Here is a 17,064-nt window from a genome sequence, read left to right as displayed (position 1 = left end):
GAGTAATCACACCAAAAGCTGTTTTTTCAACTTAGTGTTTTGTCTGGTACAGAGATCTGAGGCTGTGTCTTTTATTTTGTCAGATTATTCCAGTGGCTAGTGCATCTCAGCTTATTCTTGTGGATTTAATATGTGCGCTTAACACATTGAAAATTGACACTATATTACATCTAGTGAAAGAGGTAGTCAAGAAACCATCACAAATCAAGGGCGAAGAGGTAACTATGAAGATAATTCCATTTTCTTAATATATTCTATTGTGGATCTATTCCAATGTGTTTTCCAAATATTGTTAGAAGGAAAGGTTGTTGGTTTGGTTTTTTGTTGTGGTTTGGTTTGTTTTTTTTTTTAATCTGTGATTCTCTGTTGTTCCTGAATAAGTTACGTTTTCCAGAATGTGGTTTTCTGTGTCTTGATCCATCAGTGTAAGTAGGTTCTTCAGAATATTTTGCTAGAGAAGTTGCTGGTAATGAAAAGGTGTGGGATCTTGCAGTACAAAAGCTGCTGATAGTTTTTGTGGAATGGCTGTAGATAAACAACTCAGTGACGCCTTTCTGTCTTTCTGCCCTGATCTGAACAGTTAGAAATACTTCACATTGAGTCTGCTATTTTCAATTGACTTTCAAGGAACCCAGTTTTGCTACTATGCATGCCATTGTAGGAGCTCCTACAACTCTGAATAAACTGTAGCAGATATTCCAAAGTAATGTGACTGTTTCTGAACTAGGGTCCTCAGAATTCCCTGATACTGCTGTAGAGATAGTTTTATTGTAGTTTGTCACCTGTACAAGTGGCTTCTAAGAAGAGTGTGTTAACCATTGAACACAAGTATTCAACAGCTTAGACCTTTTTTTCTTATGGCAAATAATTGTGGTTTTGCTTTTGTTTTCCAGAAATCTTCTCTTGTAGATATTCCAGTGCTGCAGTTCAGTTATGCTTTCATTCAAAGGTAATTCAGTCATTACAATAAGAGAATTTTCTGTTTGACTCTAGTTAGGATAACAGCCAGCATCATTATTTCTGGTTTACTTTGATCTTCGTAGTCACAATGTCACAAAACACTTTTATGTAGAAACTGGTTATTGACACTTCATTGTTAAGTATTGTTTGTGTTATGACACAAAATAACTGGGCTGTGACATTGTGTTCCATTGGTCTGTTGATAATGCCAGCATGAAAGCCTCATTTCTTACTAATAGAGCAACATACTTCAGGCATCTCATTAGCAAGATACTTGTATAATTGCTTATGATATTTCTCCTTGTCTGTTCTGTGTTGCCAGGTGAATGGATAGAGAATTTCTAAATTCAGTAAAACTGCTATAGCTGCAGTCTGTGCTGGACATGTAGTGAGTTAGGCAATTGATTGGAAACATTGCTTTGATCAAAACTCTTCTTCACATACTTGGCTTTTCTCATACGGAAGCCTTGGGATATATCAGACTGTACAATATACTGTATGCAATAATCTGTGGAGATAAAGTAAGCTGGCATGCAGTGGAATAGTTAGCTAGACTTTATTCCTTTTCTTCCCCCTGAAGACCCAGTCCTCTTACAGTGCTGGCTGGCATACCGCATGTGCTGCTACCATTTACTAATGTCTGCGTATTGCCTGTGCTACTGGGTACTTATACCATGTTGTTGGAACAGTTAGGAAAGGGCATGGTCTAAAGGACTGATCTTGATGGAAGCTTTGAGGCCACCAAGTTACCTCTGTATGTTGTTTTTTGGTTTTTTCCTTAACCCTAACTTCAGGCTTGGGTGTGTTTTGGTATTGTTTTTTTGGCAGACTGCCTGTCTCAGCCTTGCAGGAGAACTTCCAGTCCTTATTAGGACTTCTCAAAGAGTCTGTGCAGTTGAACTTGGCTCCTCCTGGACACTTTCTTCTTCTCAGGTAGTGTGTAAGAGAGGAGAAGGTTTATAGATGCATTGAGTAGACCTGTCCAATTACTAACTCTGAGTGAATTGCTTTTCCCACAGTACTCTGAATGACTTTGTGACTAGGACACCTACTCTAGAAAACAAAAAAGACCAAAAAGACTTGCAGGTACAGTGGATATATGTATATCTTTTAGTTCATAAATCTGGCACTGTACTTCTAAGTAAAAGTGGAGATGATCTGTACTTTGTATCTGAATTTACCAGTGCATTTTGGCTTAGGCTTGGTAACACATGACTTGAATAGGAGAGACATGATGCACAGAATGTCTGTAACAAAATTTTGTCAAAGATGCAGGAAATCACAGTGGTAACTGTGGACTTTTCAAAGCTGTTTTCCCTGGGTATTTTTATGATTTTTCTCAGAATTTATATCATAACACAATGTGATGTCGTGAGTTCATGTCATATGTGTAAGTATTGAAATCTTAAACTTAGCTATGAAAATTAGTAGCATAATTATCCTTGAAGCTCATAGCTGTGTTTTGCAATGTAAATGGCTGTCAGCTCACCTTTTATGTAAAGAAGGGGTGGAGTAGAGCAGGATTCTCTTCCTATACTGATTGTGATTTCACCAAAACAGTTTAAGCCCTACCAACGTGGATGCAGTTTTGGCACTGAGCCAACATAACACAACGTATGAGGTGAGACAGTGTTATGGTTATAGTACTTCTGTGTGCCAACAGAGAAACTAAAACTCCACTTCTGCTTGAGAGTCTTGCCAGCAAGAGGATGATGATGACAAAAAGACAGTTTTGCCATCTTTCAATCTGATCAAGTGACCTCTGTTTTGCTTTGGATACTTGGGGTTTAGTTTCATTAGAGTGACCAGCTTTTCATTTCACTGGGAATTAAATATACTGAAGTGTGACATTGCCCATAGTTTGATGCTATGTCTTGCTTACCCCTAATAAAAAGACTGAAATATGAACAGATGGACTGCCATAAAATAACACCGTGCCTCACTTAGTGCTCTGCCTCACTTACTGTTCTCCAAATATAAAACGAACAGCGTTCAAAACAGTTTCGGAGGGGCTGAACAATTCAGATCATGTCTTTGACACATGACAGCTAATGTGTCAAGTGTGGCAGGACTGATGCCAAATTGATACTATGTTAATGCTAATGGCTTGCATGGAAAATCATAACTAAAACCTCCACGATAAGCTAACTTGGAAGTTTTTTGTGCTTCTCACTTTCTCGCCTGTTCTTATTTGAAGTGAGCAGTAGCGAGTTATCTTGAGAGCACAGATAGTTAAATCAGGGAAGTATTTATGTTTCTAAGAGATAAAAGTGCCTACTTCTGATCCTCCTAGCACTTCTCATATGAAATGGACTTCACTGGATTGGCCAAGCGATGATAGCTTTCATCTGATGCCACATTGTCTGGTTATATTATAGGAGGTGACCCAAAAAATCTTGGAGGCTGTAGGGACTGTTGCTGGTTCTTCTCTGGAACAGACTAGCTGGCTGAGCCGGAACTTAGAAGTGAAAGCTCAGCCTCAGATTTTACCAGATGACTTCAACATTGAAGATGTGAACGGTAATGTGGTTTTGTCTGACTTTCTGCTGCTTCATCTGTTCTGCTGTCACGGTTTGAGGCTGGGCTGGCCACGAATGACAGACGCTCTCTACTAACCCCTCTCCCCTCCCAAAAGGGAAAAGGAGAGAGAACAAGGGAGAGAGACTTTACGGTTTGGAAAAGAAAACTAAAACAGCTTTAATGGAACAATAACAATAAAAGAAAAGATAATAATAAGAATAAGGAAAAAATTAAATATATACAATATGTACAAATATATACAAAACCGATACCGAACCCAACTCCCCCCACCCTGATGACAATAAGTCACCACCACGCTGCAGGGCTGGCACTGGGGCAGTCCCAGGCTGGACTCGGCAGCAGACAGGGATGGGATACAGGAGCTGGACTCAGGCACTGGATTCAGGGATGCACGGATCAGTCCTCCTCAGATGTCAGCCATCGAAGAAGAGAGGAAGAGACGAAGAGAGCGAGACCCTCGTGATCTCTCAGCTTTATACTGAATATGACGTCTATGGGATGGAATACTCTGTTGGTCAGGTTTGGGTCACCTGTCCAGTTCGCTCCTCCCTGTAGGTGCGACCCTTTTCACTCCTGGCACCCCAATATGGAGTACAAGATTTAGCAGTGACCTTGGTCTCCATAAGAACAAGTATAAGCAAGGGCCTCTCTGCACACCATTCCTTGGTACGAACTATAAACACCAGGCCTTATCACTGCTAGGAGCAGTCACTGTCTGGAAAAACAGGCTGCTGTTTCAGAAAATGCCGTTAGTTAGAGGAGACTTAACTGAAAAGTTAAAAGCACTAAAACAGAAGTAGTTCTGATTTAGCCCAAACCAGGACTTCTGCTTAAGTCAGTGAAGAATACAAGGTGTTTGACAGTGTGTAGTTTGCATAAGACAGGAGTAATACAGGCAAAAATTAAAACAAAAAAAGCGCATTATCCTCCAATAACAATGTCAGCTTAAGCAGGTTTAGTAAATATCTGCAGATTGTGTATAACAGAGGAAAACTTACTGCAGGTGCATGCAATACATGTGACAGAACAGCACGGGGCATGAGGTATGTCATTGTGGCAACATGCCCAGGAGCATTTCACTGTAATACCGATATGCAAATAAAAGTTCTGTTTGGGAAGAAAATTAGGAAACAGCAAAATTTAAATATATCTGAAGAGAAAACTAAACGATTTTGCCTCTTTTAGATACATCAGTGGCACCATCTTCAATGGTTTCTGCCTCTGCTCCTTCAATATACAGTGTCCAAGCTCTTTCTCTTCTTGCAGAAGTAAGTAGGAACCACTTTTGTAGTTGCTGCTCTCATCTGTGGGATGGTTGTTTGTTGATATTACTGCGCAGAGGAATACATTAGGTTTTCCTGGTAGATTAAATGGGAGCTTAAATCTTTGAGGCATCCCATGTGCACGGGCATTCTAGCCTGAAATATGGCATGCTTTTTCCCCTTTTGTCACAGATACCAACTAGAGGTTTAAAGAGGCATTCTTTTCATTTTTAAGGTTCTTGCTTCTCTTTTGGACATGGTTTACCGGAGCGACGAGAAGGAGAAAGCTGTGCCATTGATTTCGCGTTTGCTTTATTATGTATTTCCTTATCTACGCAACCACAGGTGACTTCTCTCTTTGCACATGTGATTTTTCTTAAGTCTGATTTTTTTTTTTTTTTTTTTGACGACACTGTAAGACTTTTGCTTTTTCTTCTGTTTGTCCTCTCCTCTGTTTCTGTTCTAATAGATACGAGCTGTATTTGCCCCAGGAACTGTTTTGTTGTCTGAGCTTTGTGACAGCTGTTTCTGTTTAGCTGTAGGTGTTCCTCCCATCTGGGTTTTTAGCCTTTACTTAAAGCTCCCCTTTCTGTGTATGTTAGGTAATGGAGAGGGGCTGTGTGAGTGGGCAGCAGAGCACTGGGCAGGTCACAGGACCCATCATGAAGGAGGAAGAGTACAGTATCCTCCTATACTCTGCCTAGTTTTTCAGCCAAAAGCATAGGTGAGATGTGGGATATCCTCTGTCAGCTAAACAGTATAACCCTTTTCCCACAGGGCCAGGAGGAGAGAGAGGAGAACTTTTCCTTACTGTGAGGGTTTCCTTTCCATCTTCCATGGCCTTATCAGTTGTTTGTGATTCCTCAGCCCTCCTCATGCATCTCTCTCTGCCTTTCTCACAGTGCTATTTACAGGTCTTTTAGAAAACAAATCCTCATTTTTCTAGCAGTTCTCTGCCAAGTGGCAGGAAGCCACCTTCCCCTTCGCTTCCCTGCTTGCCGCCAGTTCCGTTTTTCTGAGTTGCAGCTGCTCCTGCTGTAGGTGTTCTTAAGCTTCCCCTTCTCCTGGCTGCTACCTTTTGGCTATTATGTTTTTCTGAACAGACCAGTTACACTGCAGTGTGGGAGAGCATCAGCCACGGCTCGTGGCAGGAAGGGATTGTTTCACGTGTTACTAAAGTTACAGTCAAAACCACTAGCCAGTGTACAGTCAAGAGCAAAAAAGGGTATAGACGGTCAGGGAAGATACAACCAGCCATGTCTAAAAGGGATGATGGGTTGAGTGTCACTGGGAAGTGAGCATTAGATCCAGCAAGCCTCAGGTTGCAGTAGGGTTTGACAACGATATTTCCATGCTCCCACTCAAGGGAGGCAGATTAAAAATGATGTAGAGAAGTTTTGGGAAGCTATTCTTTTCTATTCATTATATTTGTGCATTTTCCATTGTATCTATTACTATGTTTTCTGCCTACTTCAGCCCTAACCAAGTCAGTCAGATTCTTGATGTATGGAGTGTATGTCACTCTTGTTGACTGGTGCATATAGCATCATGCACATGCATCCTGTCCCCTCACCACTTGCAGTAGATATGGAAATCCCTGCATACAGCCATGACCGAAACTGTTCCTGGGAATGCTGGCATTATGCTGCCGTGCTTGGTGTGCTGTGAGCCAGTGGCTGCAAGCCAAACACTCGTTCCATCTCTGCCCCATGTGTGGAAACAGCACAGTTAAAATTGGCCTCGACACCACTGCTGTCAGGATGTCCCCGTGAACTGGTGCAGGGGATAAATGACAATTTCTGCAATGCAAATGGGATCGGAACACCAGGAGTCAGCCAGCTTTTCTTTTTCTTGCAAGGAAGATACTGCCGTCCCCTTAGATCTGAGTCTGATGGTTCAGATGACATGAGCATCAGAGCTCTGATGAAGTTGCTGAGGTGCCTACAGCTGTCCCTGGATAGTTCTCCAGTGTTGGCCTGGCAAGGCCAGCAGTCCTTGTGATCTCTGTAGCTGTAACCATAGCGAGGTCGTCACTGGTTAAGAATGTGGAGCCCCCATCAGGCCCACAGATGTGCTGGATGATTTTCATGTTACTCATATGTGCCACTCAGCAATTGGACTATGACCTCCAAGACTGTCTTCATGCCTCTGTCCTCCCCAGCTTGGCAGGAGTTTGGTTACAGGGCTCCACAAAAAAAGCAGTAGCCTTGCCCTTGAAAACACAGGGGCTGCTGAAGCCTTTTGTGTGTGAAGGTCTGGTGTCACCTCACAACAGAGGACCTTGACAGCATCCCTTCTCCACAGAAAGTCACATTCCTGGCAGTCTGCGCACTATCTCACCAGCCTGAAACCTTTGTTCAGCTAGGGGCAAAGCAGTTACCATAGCAAGGATTTGTAAGCAGGACACTGTTTGACATCTGTGTCTTCAGTAAAACTGAGGTGCCAGAGGACAAGCATCGGTTCACGCAGGGTCCCTTCACCTTGCTCCTACCAGTTTTGACTTGAGCCCCACGCTCCTTCCCTACTGTGCCTTGAAGAGCATGGTGCCCAGTTCCGCAGTGGGATGGTGCATAGGGCAGCACAAGGAGAAAAAGGCTTGTGTGCGAGATATTTATACAGGTGATGACATGAGAACTGATGCATGTTATCTGGGCGACAGATGAAGTCTAGTGTGGTACCTTCTAAAGAGGCCTGCTGACAAGGATTCAAAGCTTATTGGAAACTTTATTTTGGGGAAGTTTGAACCACATCTGTAGTGGAGACGAGCAGTGGTGTGCTGAGATGCATCCAATCTGAAAATCTCCCCAAACCAGGCACACTGGAAATGTGAGGAGCTTCTGCACAAACTGTTTTGATCTACTGATCTCCTGCTACTCTGAGTTATAAGCTAATGTAGACATAGCCTATTACTGAGAGAATTTGGTTAGAAGTTCTGGGGAACCCCGGAGTTTATTTTCTGGTTACATAAACTTAACCTTAAAAAATATATATATTTATCTTTATTGTTCTCTTCTCCCAGTGCCTATAACATTCCTAGTTTTCGTGCTGGTGCTCAGTTGCTCAGCTCATTGAGTGGATACGCCTATACCAAGCGAGCCTGGAAAAAAGAAGTTGTTGAGTTGTTTATGGATCCAGCTTTCTTCCAGATGGACACTTCATGCACTCAGTAAGACATGAGATGGTAGCAATTCTATTCTGAGTTTGCAAATAAAGGCTTTAAAAAATGGCTAATATTGGAAAGAAAATTCTGTTTAGTACTTTCTTACAGAATGTAGTAATGTTAAAGATGGGTCTTGACAACTAATTTTACTAAATGCATTGTAAGCACTGAAGTTTTCATTATACTGCAGAAGGATAAACCTGTCTCATGCTGATACTCCCCTCAGTGATTAGGGAACTGCATACAGTAGACCTGGAGGACCTAGAATGCAGTATGCGTTAAACCAGATAAGAGCCTGCATATTGAGTCCCGTTTGGAAACTGCTTCCTTGTATGAAATGTTTGACAAAAATCTTTTCTGAAGTGAATCCATAGCAACGCTTTCTCTGGTTATCTGATTCCTTCTATATCTTATTCAGTTGGAGATCCATTATTGACCATCTTCTAACACATGAGAAAACGATGTTTAAAGATTTGATGAGTAAGTATCAACTACTGGTATCTTATTTCTACATTAATTTGAAATCTATTTGCATTGGAGCTATTGGGTACATAATTGAGTTGCCAACTTTATTCACAGCTAAAAGCTGTGCTAAGTTAATTCTGTATTTCAGTCAGGTCTAAAACACCCACTAAGTATTTTTGTTCTAGAAATGTTAATGTTGGACCCCTGCGTTAACATTTTGCCGTGGTTTTAAGTTGCTGAATTGTGACCTTTTGCCGCTGTGCCCTCTTAGAAAGCAAGGAGACTTTGGCTAACTTTGCAGGTGTCTGTATGCTGGCATCGAGCTGTAGGAATATGGAGCACCAATACAGCAAACCTTTGAGCAACGTGCTTTGACCTCTAATTCAGGCTTGAGAAGAGCGTAGAAAAAAGTGGTGGAAGGAGTGGGATAGAACCCCCTAAATTCACATGGAGCAAAAGAAAAAGCAGCTTTAGTCTCTTTCAGATCTTCCAGAAGAATATTTGAAGGGTTACAATGCAAGGCTAATTCATAATGCACTTTTGTTTTTAACAATATATATTTTTAAACTTATCTCAGTTTTTTCTCAGTAAGTCTTAAAGCTCTGAGATCACTCATCTGTGGATTTAGGAGACTGAAAAGAGGGGAAGGTTCATGCACATAAGGGCAGAGACAAAAGTTTAAAATATTGGACAGCCTCCCTGGAGCTGCAGTGTTTGTTTCATATAAATTTCCTGCTCGTGTGAGCAAATCTGGATCAACACTAATTTATTATTCTAATTAGTAGGCCTAAAGGGAGGTTTTTTCCTTTTTAAAAATTTCAGGACATAGGAAGTATTTCAGCCCAAAACACAAAAAGTCTTTATATGGTAGACAATTCTTATCTCTGTTCTAGATATGCAGAGCAGCGCCTTAAAACTGTACCCAAGTTCTGAGCAAAAAGCAATGTTGTTAAAGCGGCAAGCTTTTGCTGTCTTTAGCGGAGAGATTGATCAGTATCATCTCTATCTTCCCTTAATACAAGGTAAGATTTGTAATTTCACCTGCCTTTTTTTTTTTTTTTCAGCTATAACACATATATTAATTGTGTAAGAAAAGAATGTCACCTATTTTCCAATACATACTTCCATTTTTTTTAAAGTTTTTAACAAAATCTATTACGCTGTGAATCTCTGAATTCTAACAAATAAGTAATCTCATTAAGAGCGAGACAGGAATCTGGATTCCAAAGCCTTTGGTCTGGAAGTATAACTGGAAACACAATTATTTTGTGGCAATCTTCCAGCCACTCTTGGGCTGTTGTTGTTGTCCTTAAATGTCAGTTTTGACAAAATTTTGTCCCGTATAAAACCAACATGTCTTCAGATTTTCTGAATCATAATTTTGTTAATAGAGTGCAAGGGACTCAACCCAAAACTGAAGATAAAGCACAAATTTTGTTTTGCCACATTCTACATTTTTAATTTCCCAAAACAACACCTGTTCAGGAAAATACTAGTCTTTTGTTTTGGATTTTTTGGTTGTTTTGGGTTTTGGTTGTTTTCTTTTTTTTTTTTTTTTTTTTTTTTTTACTTTTTTTCATGTTTATTTCAGAACGACTGACTGAGAACCTCCGTGTTGGGCAGACTTCTATAGTTGCCGCACAAATGTTTCTCTTCTTCAGAGTTCTTTTGTTAAGGATTTCTCCTCAGCATCTAACCTCGTTGTGGCCAATTATGGTGACTGAATTGGTAAGGAATATAATAATTTCAAAATGATTAGTGTTTTTTCCCATTTCACCTGTTTCTTTCTCCCAAATACATGCCCTGTTTGAAAAAGAAAATGTTTTCATAGTTCTACATTAGTCTGATAATTTGGGAAAAGAATTAACATTGTCATTAGGAAATACCTTTTGATTAATTTTGTTGTTGTTTCTAATGTAATCCCTTGCATGATTTGTTAATTTGTTGTCAGTCGTAAGAGTATACTAAGAGTCTGGTTCCTTATACTATGTGAAGCATATCTTTTTTGTGATTGAGTTGCAGGGACATTTCAGCATTTGAGCTATTAGGTACATATAGCTCAATATTCATAAATAATTTATTTCTTTAAAGATTCAGACATTTCTACAGCTGGAAGAAGATTTAACTGAGGAAGATGAACCATCAAAGTAAGAATTACCATTTGTCTGGTAGAGAGCTTGTGAAAGCTGGTAACAATTGCGCTTGTTCTGTATCTGCAAATTTTTATTTATTTAATTCTCTGGGATAGGGAGGAAACAACAGAATTTTTTGTTATTGCGCTTGTGTATTTCCGGTACTGCTGAATCATAGTTTAGGAATTTTTTTCAGCAGCTAAAATAGTGATGTGTTCAAAAAATCTAAATACCGCTTACTAGTTGCATACAAAAATAGAAGAGCTGCTAAGTCAGCATTTGAATGTCTTAACATATTGCCATTTTTTTCCTGCATATTTTAGATTACTTTGTCATCTAACAGCCTTTTATATTAATCACAGTGGTCATACAGAATAAATACAGTTTTTGTTGCGCACAGGTGCAAGTGCTCATTTGTGTAAAAGTGTACATTTCTCTCTTGCTGAATGAAGAAACATTTAGTGGTTTATTTATTAACGGTACACTTCCTAATTGTAACTAACACAGGAGCAACAGCAAAATAAGCAAACAGAAAGTCTCAGGTGATGGCAGTGGATCTGACATACAGCAGAATGAGCTGTCCTTGTACTTATCAGCTTGTAAGTTTTTGGACACAGCACTTTCATTCCCGCCTGACAGGATGCAGTTGTTTCAAATGTAAGTTCTCCAATCACTTCCCTGTTCTCCAGGTTGTTACTGTTCTTATCCTTTAAAGTAATCCCAGATCTATTTTCTTCTAGACTTAAATTTGCCATCAAGTGCAGATGTTGATACTCAGACAAACATAATTCCGGGTATTTGGAAAAACAATTTGGTCTTGTCAGTGTAGGAGGATTTCACCATCCTCATTAGGAGGCTTCCTAACTTGGAAAAACTGGGAAAAGAGGAAAATGGAGACTGTTCTTTGTTTTCCCTTGCACACACTAGGGATTTCTTTGGAGCCAGTTGCATTTAAATACTGACATGGTAGTAACATCCTTGTTCATTAAGTTTGGCTCTAGTAATAGCATACAATTATAGTTATGACAGCTTTCTGTAAACAAATCAGTGCTCTATTAAACTATGTGTGATCCAAACAAGGATTTTTTTTTTTTCCTGCCTGTCGTCTTATCAAGTAATCCATTTGTTTCAGGTACAAATGGGCATTTGTTCCAGAGGTGGACACAGAGTCATCTACTGTGACCTCTCATCTGGTAGAAAATCATCAGGAATGCAGACCACACATTATAAGAATCATGGATCTGCTGAAGATTAAATATGGGGTACAGAAAGAATGCTTTACTTGAATCTTTTTCTTGTTTGTTTGGGGTTTTTTTTCCACTTACTTTTCTAAACAAGTGACAAGATTTTAAGTTAGGCAAGAGGTTTTCAGATACTCTGACAAAATTAATGAGGCTTTTAAAAATGATCCGCGTGCTTTCACACATATATCTTTAAGATGTCAGATTGCTTTTGACTGAGGGAACAATAGGCAGTTTCCCTGTTGTTCCCTTAAATCTGCCCACAACCACCCATCTCGGATGGGACTGGCATTTATAAAAAAAAGAGTATGCTGTACTTTGTCAAAAAAGTTTACCATCATAGCATTTTAAATTACCATTAAGGTTTCATATTAATTCTTCCAGAAAAGTAAATAGAAGCATTAGTATTTCTCAGAGATCTCTGTATTCTGTTGTTGTTTGATATCTGATTCTGAAGGTGTCCCGTCCCGTCCCACTCAGTGGGTTTTGGGGCAGGTGAATCTTTTGTATCCTCCCTTTTAAAAGGGGTTTTCCTCTGCACAGCAGAGACCTTTTGCTCAGCAAAGCTAGCGAGTTAATAACCCTCTTTGGTAAGTAGATTTGCAGCAATAACACACTTTATTAGTAATATTTCACAGATCAGATAAAGGTATGGCTTTCACTAATTTTATCTAATAATATGGAGAGAGGAAAAAAAAGAGAGAAAGAAAGAAATATCAGCACTCCTGCGGTCCAGCAACATCTCACAGGTCTAGTCTGATCTTTAGTTCTTCAATGGTGGATGCACACTGGTGCCTTGATTATTGGTATTCTTATTGTCCCGTTCATTAATATTCATGAGTCATGTTCACATTATCCCCTCCTCTTCTTGCTTTTCATGCTAATTAGGATGCAGGTGTGGTATACAACATTTTGGGGGCTCCAAGGGGGTTTTGTCCACTATAGATAAGGGAGTGGGCCTCCCCAAGTCCGGAAACATCCCTCTTCTGCAGGTTCTGTGGCTACTCCAACTGAAGCCTCCCTTATTGATCACCCCAGCTAAAGTTTCTGAAGGGGGGAACACCGCTCCACCCTCTTATCTCTGAGGAGGAGCACTGTTCCACCTCTGCAGGGATTGTTCCCTCCCTGGAGCAGTCTACTGCAAAGCAGGCTGGTTTTAGGGCTAACACGTAAAACTTGCACTGTAAAACAGGTTTGTTCAAGACATACATAAAATATGCAAAACAGGTTGTTTAAGGCAAAAAATCACTGTCCTTCCCAGAAGGCTAGTCCAAATTTGCAGTCTTCTGAACTTCTGAGACTTTTGTTTAATGGGACCTCAAATCCAAATGCAGAGGTAACTCAGTATACCATCTATACAATTTAATTTGTGATACAGTTGTAGGGTCCGGATCTTTTGGTATGAAAAAAGTGTATAGTATAGGGTTCAGACAAGCCCTGACAACACTGTGTCTTAATGCAAAACCTCTAGTCAATCTCGGTTTGTTTGCTTACAGGAAACAAACAACACGGAGGGAATTTCCAAGAAGCACAAATTCCCTCTTTTGAACTTCCGCTCTGTATCTAGCATCACCCAGCTTATGCCCTTCTTCAAGACTCTGTGTTGCGCATTTACAACAAACGGGAGCGAGTCCCAGAATTCACATACTTCTGCAGCTCTCTCTGCGGACTACGTTGGCAGTAATGGCATAAAGATCTTGCAGCAGCTTGAGGAGGGTGTTGAGTGTGACTTCCTTGAAAACATGGAAAGTTAAGCCACACATCAGACACTTGGCTCATGGCGAATCAATAGAAAAAAAAAAAAAAAAAAGGGAAAACTTGACTGCAATTCTCTTCTTTTTTTTCCCCAGTTTTGAAACTACATTTTGGGTTTTTCTTCCTGCTGTTGTGGAGTGCTCTTCAATAATCCAGGCTTATGAGCTGGGGTTAAAAAGCAGGACTCTTCAGTTCTGGGGTGGGGGGGGAAGACAAAGTACAGTTTAGTGGTACTTTATCATAGTTACTGTATTCTTTTACTTGTTTTCAATGTGAAGGATTAAAGAGATTTTGTAAATAAAGGAAGAATATTTTTGACCTGGTGAAAGTAGCAACTGTACCATCTATCCAGTAACTTCTCAAGTAAGTACTTTAAACTGCTTTTGGAATTGTATTCTGAAAGGAAATTCAAGAAAAGGCTAATACTGCATGCCAGCATACAGTCAGTTTGCATATAAGCCATTTCCTGAGGTTAAAGCTCACTTCTACTTCTCCTTTCTTTAACTTGTCCTAAAACTTACCAACTTCTGAACAAATCACCTAAATTTCAAACAGATGCATTTTGTAAGTCTTAGCATTGTGCAAATAACTGCGGAATTACCACCTTTGTAATTTCAACTCTGTACTATAATACCATTCTTCAGGATTAGTGATTCCTAAATAAAAGACAAACATGCATAAAAGACAAACCTACGCAGTTACATTTTGTAATTTACATTACTTGAGGGATTTTTATTTCAATGAATTAACTAAAGATATTCTAATTCAGTTTTTTGAATTAAACTTTGTCCTTTCAGTGACTAAGGTCACTTTGCAACTTCTGAAATGCAACTAAATGAAGATAATTCTGTAAAAATATAAATTGCTGTATACCAACAGCCTACTTAAAATGAAAATAAAATTCCTTTTTTTAAAGAACATTTTTTATACAAAAGAATGTATTTGGCTGTTCCTAGGTGTCAAGAGAGGTAGGGAGATCATCACAGTGCCACCACTACAGTAATGTTCAAGATGCAGTTTATTTTGGAACTGTACTGCTGCCACCACTCAGGACATGGGAGACAGGGATTAGTTCTGCCACCAAACAGCTCAGTTGTGTGTCTGAAGGACACTTCTGATAAGCACCATGGTAGCAACACATACAACAAAAGGCTTAGTAGAATGTTTTGTAAATGAGGAGGTGGACTCCATTGAATTTCCGTATTTACTGGATTATCTGACTGAATTTCCAATCCTGATTTGCCTGGGAGGGGAAGCTTATCATATTTTTCATGATGAAAAGCTTTGTCTGCTCTGTTTTGGTTTTTGTTTTGTTTTTTTGTTTTGTGGGTGTGGTTTTTTTTCTTTTTAGACACCTTTGCCTCCAGAGAAGTTGGTTTTGTAAAATATACTTGTAGATTGGTATGTGCTGCTTGAGTTATTTCGAACATCACAACTAAGGTAAATGTGCTGGCTACTGGAATTTACACCTCTTGGTCTTGCTAATTAAAAAAGGGCATACAAAATGTACGGTTTGTGTCACTATATTGTGAGGTCAGGGATTTAGTTTTTTCAAAACTCACACAACAAACACGGAAGGCTACTCTGCAGTGGTTTTAACCTGTAGATGTATAAAGTTTTCATCTTTGGGTTACAAACTAAAATAATGAAACTGAACAACATGCTTTACTATGATAATACTGTAATGCTCTATGAAGATAACACTATAATAGGCTTATGCTAAACTTAAATAGCTGCTTTGCACTTCTACAGTTAAGGAAGGTGATAGACTGAAGTGTTATACTGTGTGGTCACTAAGAATGTGAATTATTTGTATCAATATAATTTATTAATGATCTCTAATGTTATTGGAATGAGCACAAGTGAAAAGTTATCCTTTGAAAGCATTACTTGAAAATTGAAGCAGGATATTTTTAAAATGTTTGTGTTCATTACTTACATATCTTCAATAATTTTTAAAGAGAATATTGCTAATACTCAGGATGATTTGGTAGTTTTACTTTCAGTTTTCCAGTAGTTGCATTCCGTACTTGGGTATTTCCCTTAAAATCCTGATGAGATGCTGTCCAATGGGCTATTAAAATCTAAGACAACTTTTTGACTTTTTGCCATCAAACCTTTTGTTTTCACATGCTCCCAAGAGCTGTAAACCTGTGTCTTCACGTAGTTTCATCACTAACTGGAGGTGGTGAACAAGTTACTTGCTTAGGTTGAGGGTTTTGTCATCCTTCCCCTTGAAAGGGAATGTCCCATTCTGGCTGCCTGTACTTCAGATGTGCAGGGGATCAGACATCAGTCACCTCCTCCCTAGCCATGGTGCTGAGCTTCAAAAGCAGAATCTGTGACTTAGGGCTGTATCTCTCTCTAACACCTAAGATGATCTCGCTTTCTAGAAAAATACCAGTTGCTTCCAACTCCTGCCTTCACACATACGTTTACATTTGTCCTGTGGTTCTGCAGATGCCTGCTCTAAATGGCCTCAGATATTTGTGACGCGCAGAATCCTTTCACTGCAGAGAAATCTAATTTTTAAGAACAAAAAGTTCATTAAAATTTAGTATATAAGCAGATTTTGTATCATTATAAATAGCACATGAATAAGGAGGAAAGGGCTCTAACTAAAAGAAGTCCTACTTGGGTGGTGGAGGGGCACAGGTACATAGGCCTAAAGGTATCTCCCGCAGTGTCACTTTATTCCTTTCTATCTGGGACTAGCCGTAGCCATTTTACTTCTTATGCTACAGCTGTTAAATCCACAGGAAGGAGGGCTGTACTGTTCTCACACTGGTACTGCCCAGGTGGAGTAACTTAACTGTAGATGAATCTGAAAAATTTTTGCCTAGAACTCTGTATCAAGAACAGGAGAGAAAATGCTTTTTGCTTTGCTGTGTAGTTCTTTGCTTGTTTTCAAAATAACCAAGCTTTTCTTTCTCTTTTGCATACTTCAGCTTTGAGATAGCATAGCCACAGTGCATGATAGGCAGAGGGAAACGTATTTAAATACAAGGATTTCATTTTCCTGAAGGAAAAATACACTAGGTGCAACCAAGGTAACGGCCAAAGAACAGCAGAACTTGAAATACGGAGCATTAGGTAATGGTTAAGTGTATTCGATGCTATATTTGAATGCAATTCTTCTAATAATATTAAATGTTATTTTGAAATACCTTTTCAACTGCAATTCTCATTTTTCAGACTACCTTTACTGCTCACTCACCAACCTTAATTTTCATCTGGTTCTGTAAAAGCGTCCCCATTCCCTTTCAAGGAACTCTCCAGCCCGCAGCTTGGATCCAGCCCCAGGGGCCCAGGGCAGCCTGGGCTAGCCGCTACCCTCGCCGAGGGCGAGGCGGCACCACCGCCTCCCTCACCCTCTCCTCGTAAGCCCCTCCTGCTCCAGCTGTTACGTCCTTGGATTTGGCCTTCCTTAACTTTCCAGCCCGGGATCCCAGCCCTGGGGCCTTGGGACAAGTTTTGTGGGTCCGTATGTCTGGGAAGCACCGCGTGAAGCAGACGGACTGACCGCCAGGCACTGACCCCCCCGGAGG

The 17,064-nt window shown here is 39.9% G+C and overlaps 1 protein-coding gene across 2 annotated transcripts in view; it reads left to right on the top strand.

The window, feature by feature from the left end:
* The window catches only part of DOP1B (DOP1 leucine zipper like protein B), a 47,148-nt gene extending 33,621 nt beyond the window's left edge, over positions 1-13,527 (top strand). For both annotated transcript variants that reach the window (XM_086482385.1, XM_086482377.1), the window contains exons 22-36: positions 84-218; positions 894-949; positions 1,789-1,893; positions 1,980-2,046; positions 3,339-3,480; positions 4,687-4,769; positions 4,999-5,108; positions 7,783-7,929; positions 8,342-8,403; positions 9,282-9,410; positions 9,980-10,116; positions 10,480-10,535; positions 11,028-11,177; positions 11,653-11,782; positions 13,258-13,527. In XM_086482385.1, coding sequence (XP_086338511.1) covers positions 84-218; positions 894-949; positions 1,789-1,893; positions 1,980-2,046; positions 3,339-3,480; positions 4,687-4,769; positions 4,999-5,108; positions 7,783-7,929; positions 8,342-8,403; positions 9,282-9,410; positions 9,980-10,116; positions 10,480-10,535; positions 11,028-11,177; positions 11,653-11,782; positions 13,258-13,515 — 1,767 coding nt within the window. In that variant the 3' untranslated portion in view covers positions 13,516-13,527. The remainder of the gene's footprint in view (positions 1-83; positions 219-893; positions 950-1,788; positions 1,894-1,979; positions 2,047-3,338; positions 3,481-4,686; positions 4,770-4,998; positions 5,109-7,782; positions 7,930-8,341; positions 8,404-9,281; positions 9,411-9,979; positions 10,117-10,479; positions 10,536-11,027; positions 11,178-11,652; positions 11,783-13,257) is intronic.
* Positions 13,528-17,064: the final 3,537 nt, after the last annotated feature.

This window comes from Leptosomus discolor, chromosome 1, assembly GCF_034619465.1.
Source record: "Leptosomus discolor isolate bLepDis1 chromosome 1, bLepDis1.hap2, whole genome shotgun sequence".
Lineage (NCBI taxonomy): Eukaryota > Metazoa > Chordata > Aves > Leptosomiformes > Leptosomidae > Leptosomus > Leptosomus discolor.
The sequence above is the reverse complement of the archived record's forward strand: the minus strand, read 5'-3'. Positions and strand labels throughout refer to the sequence as shown.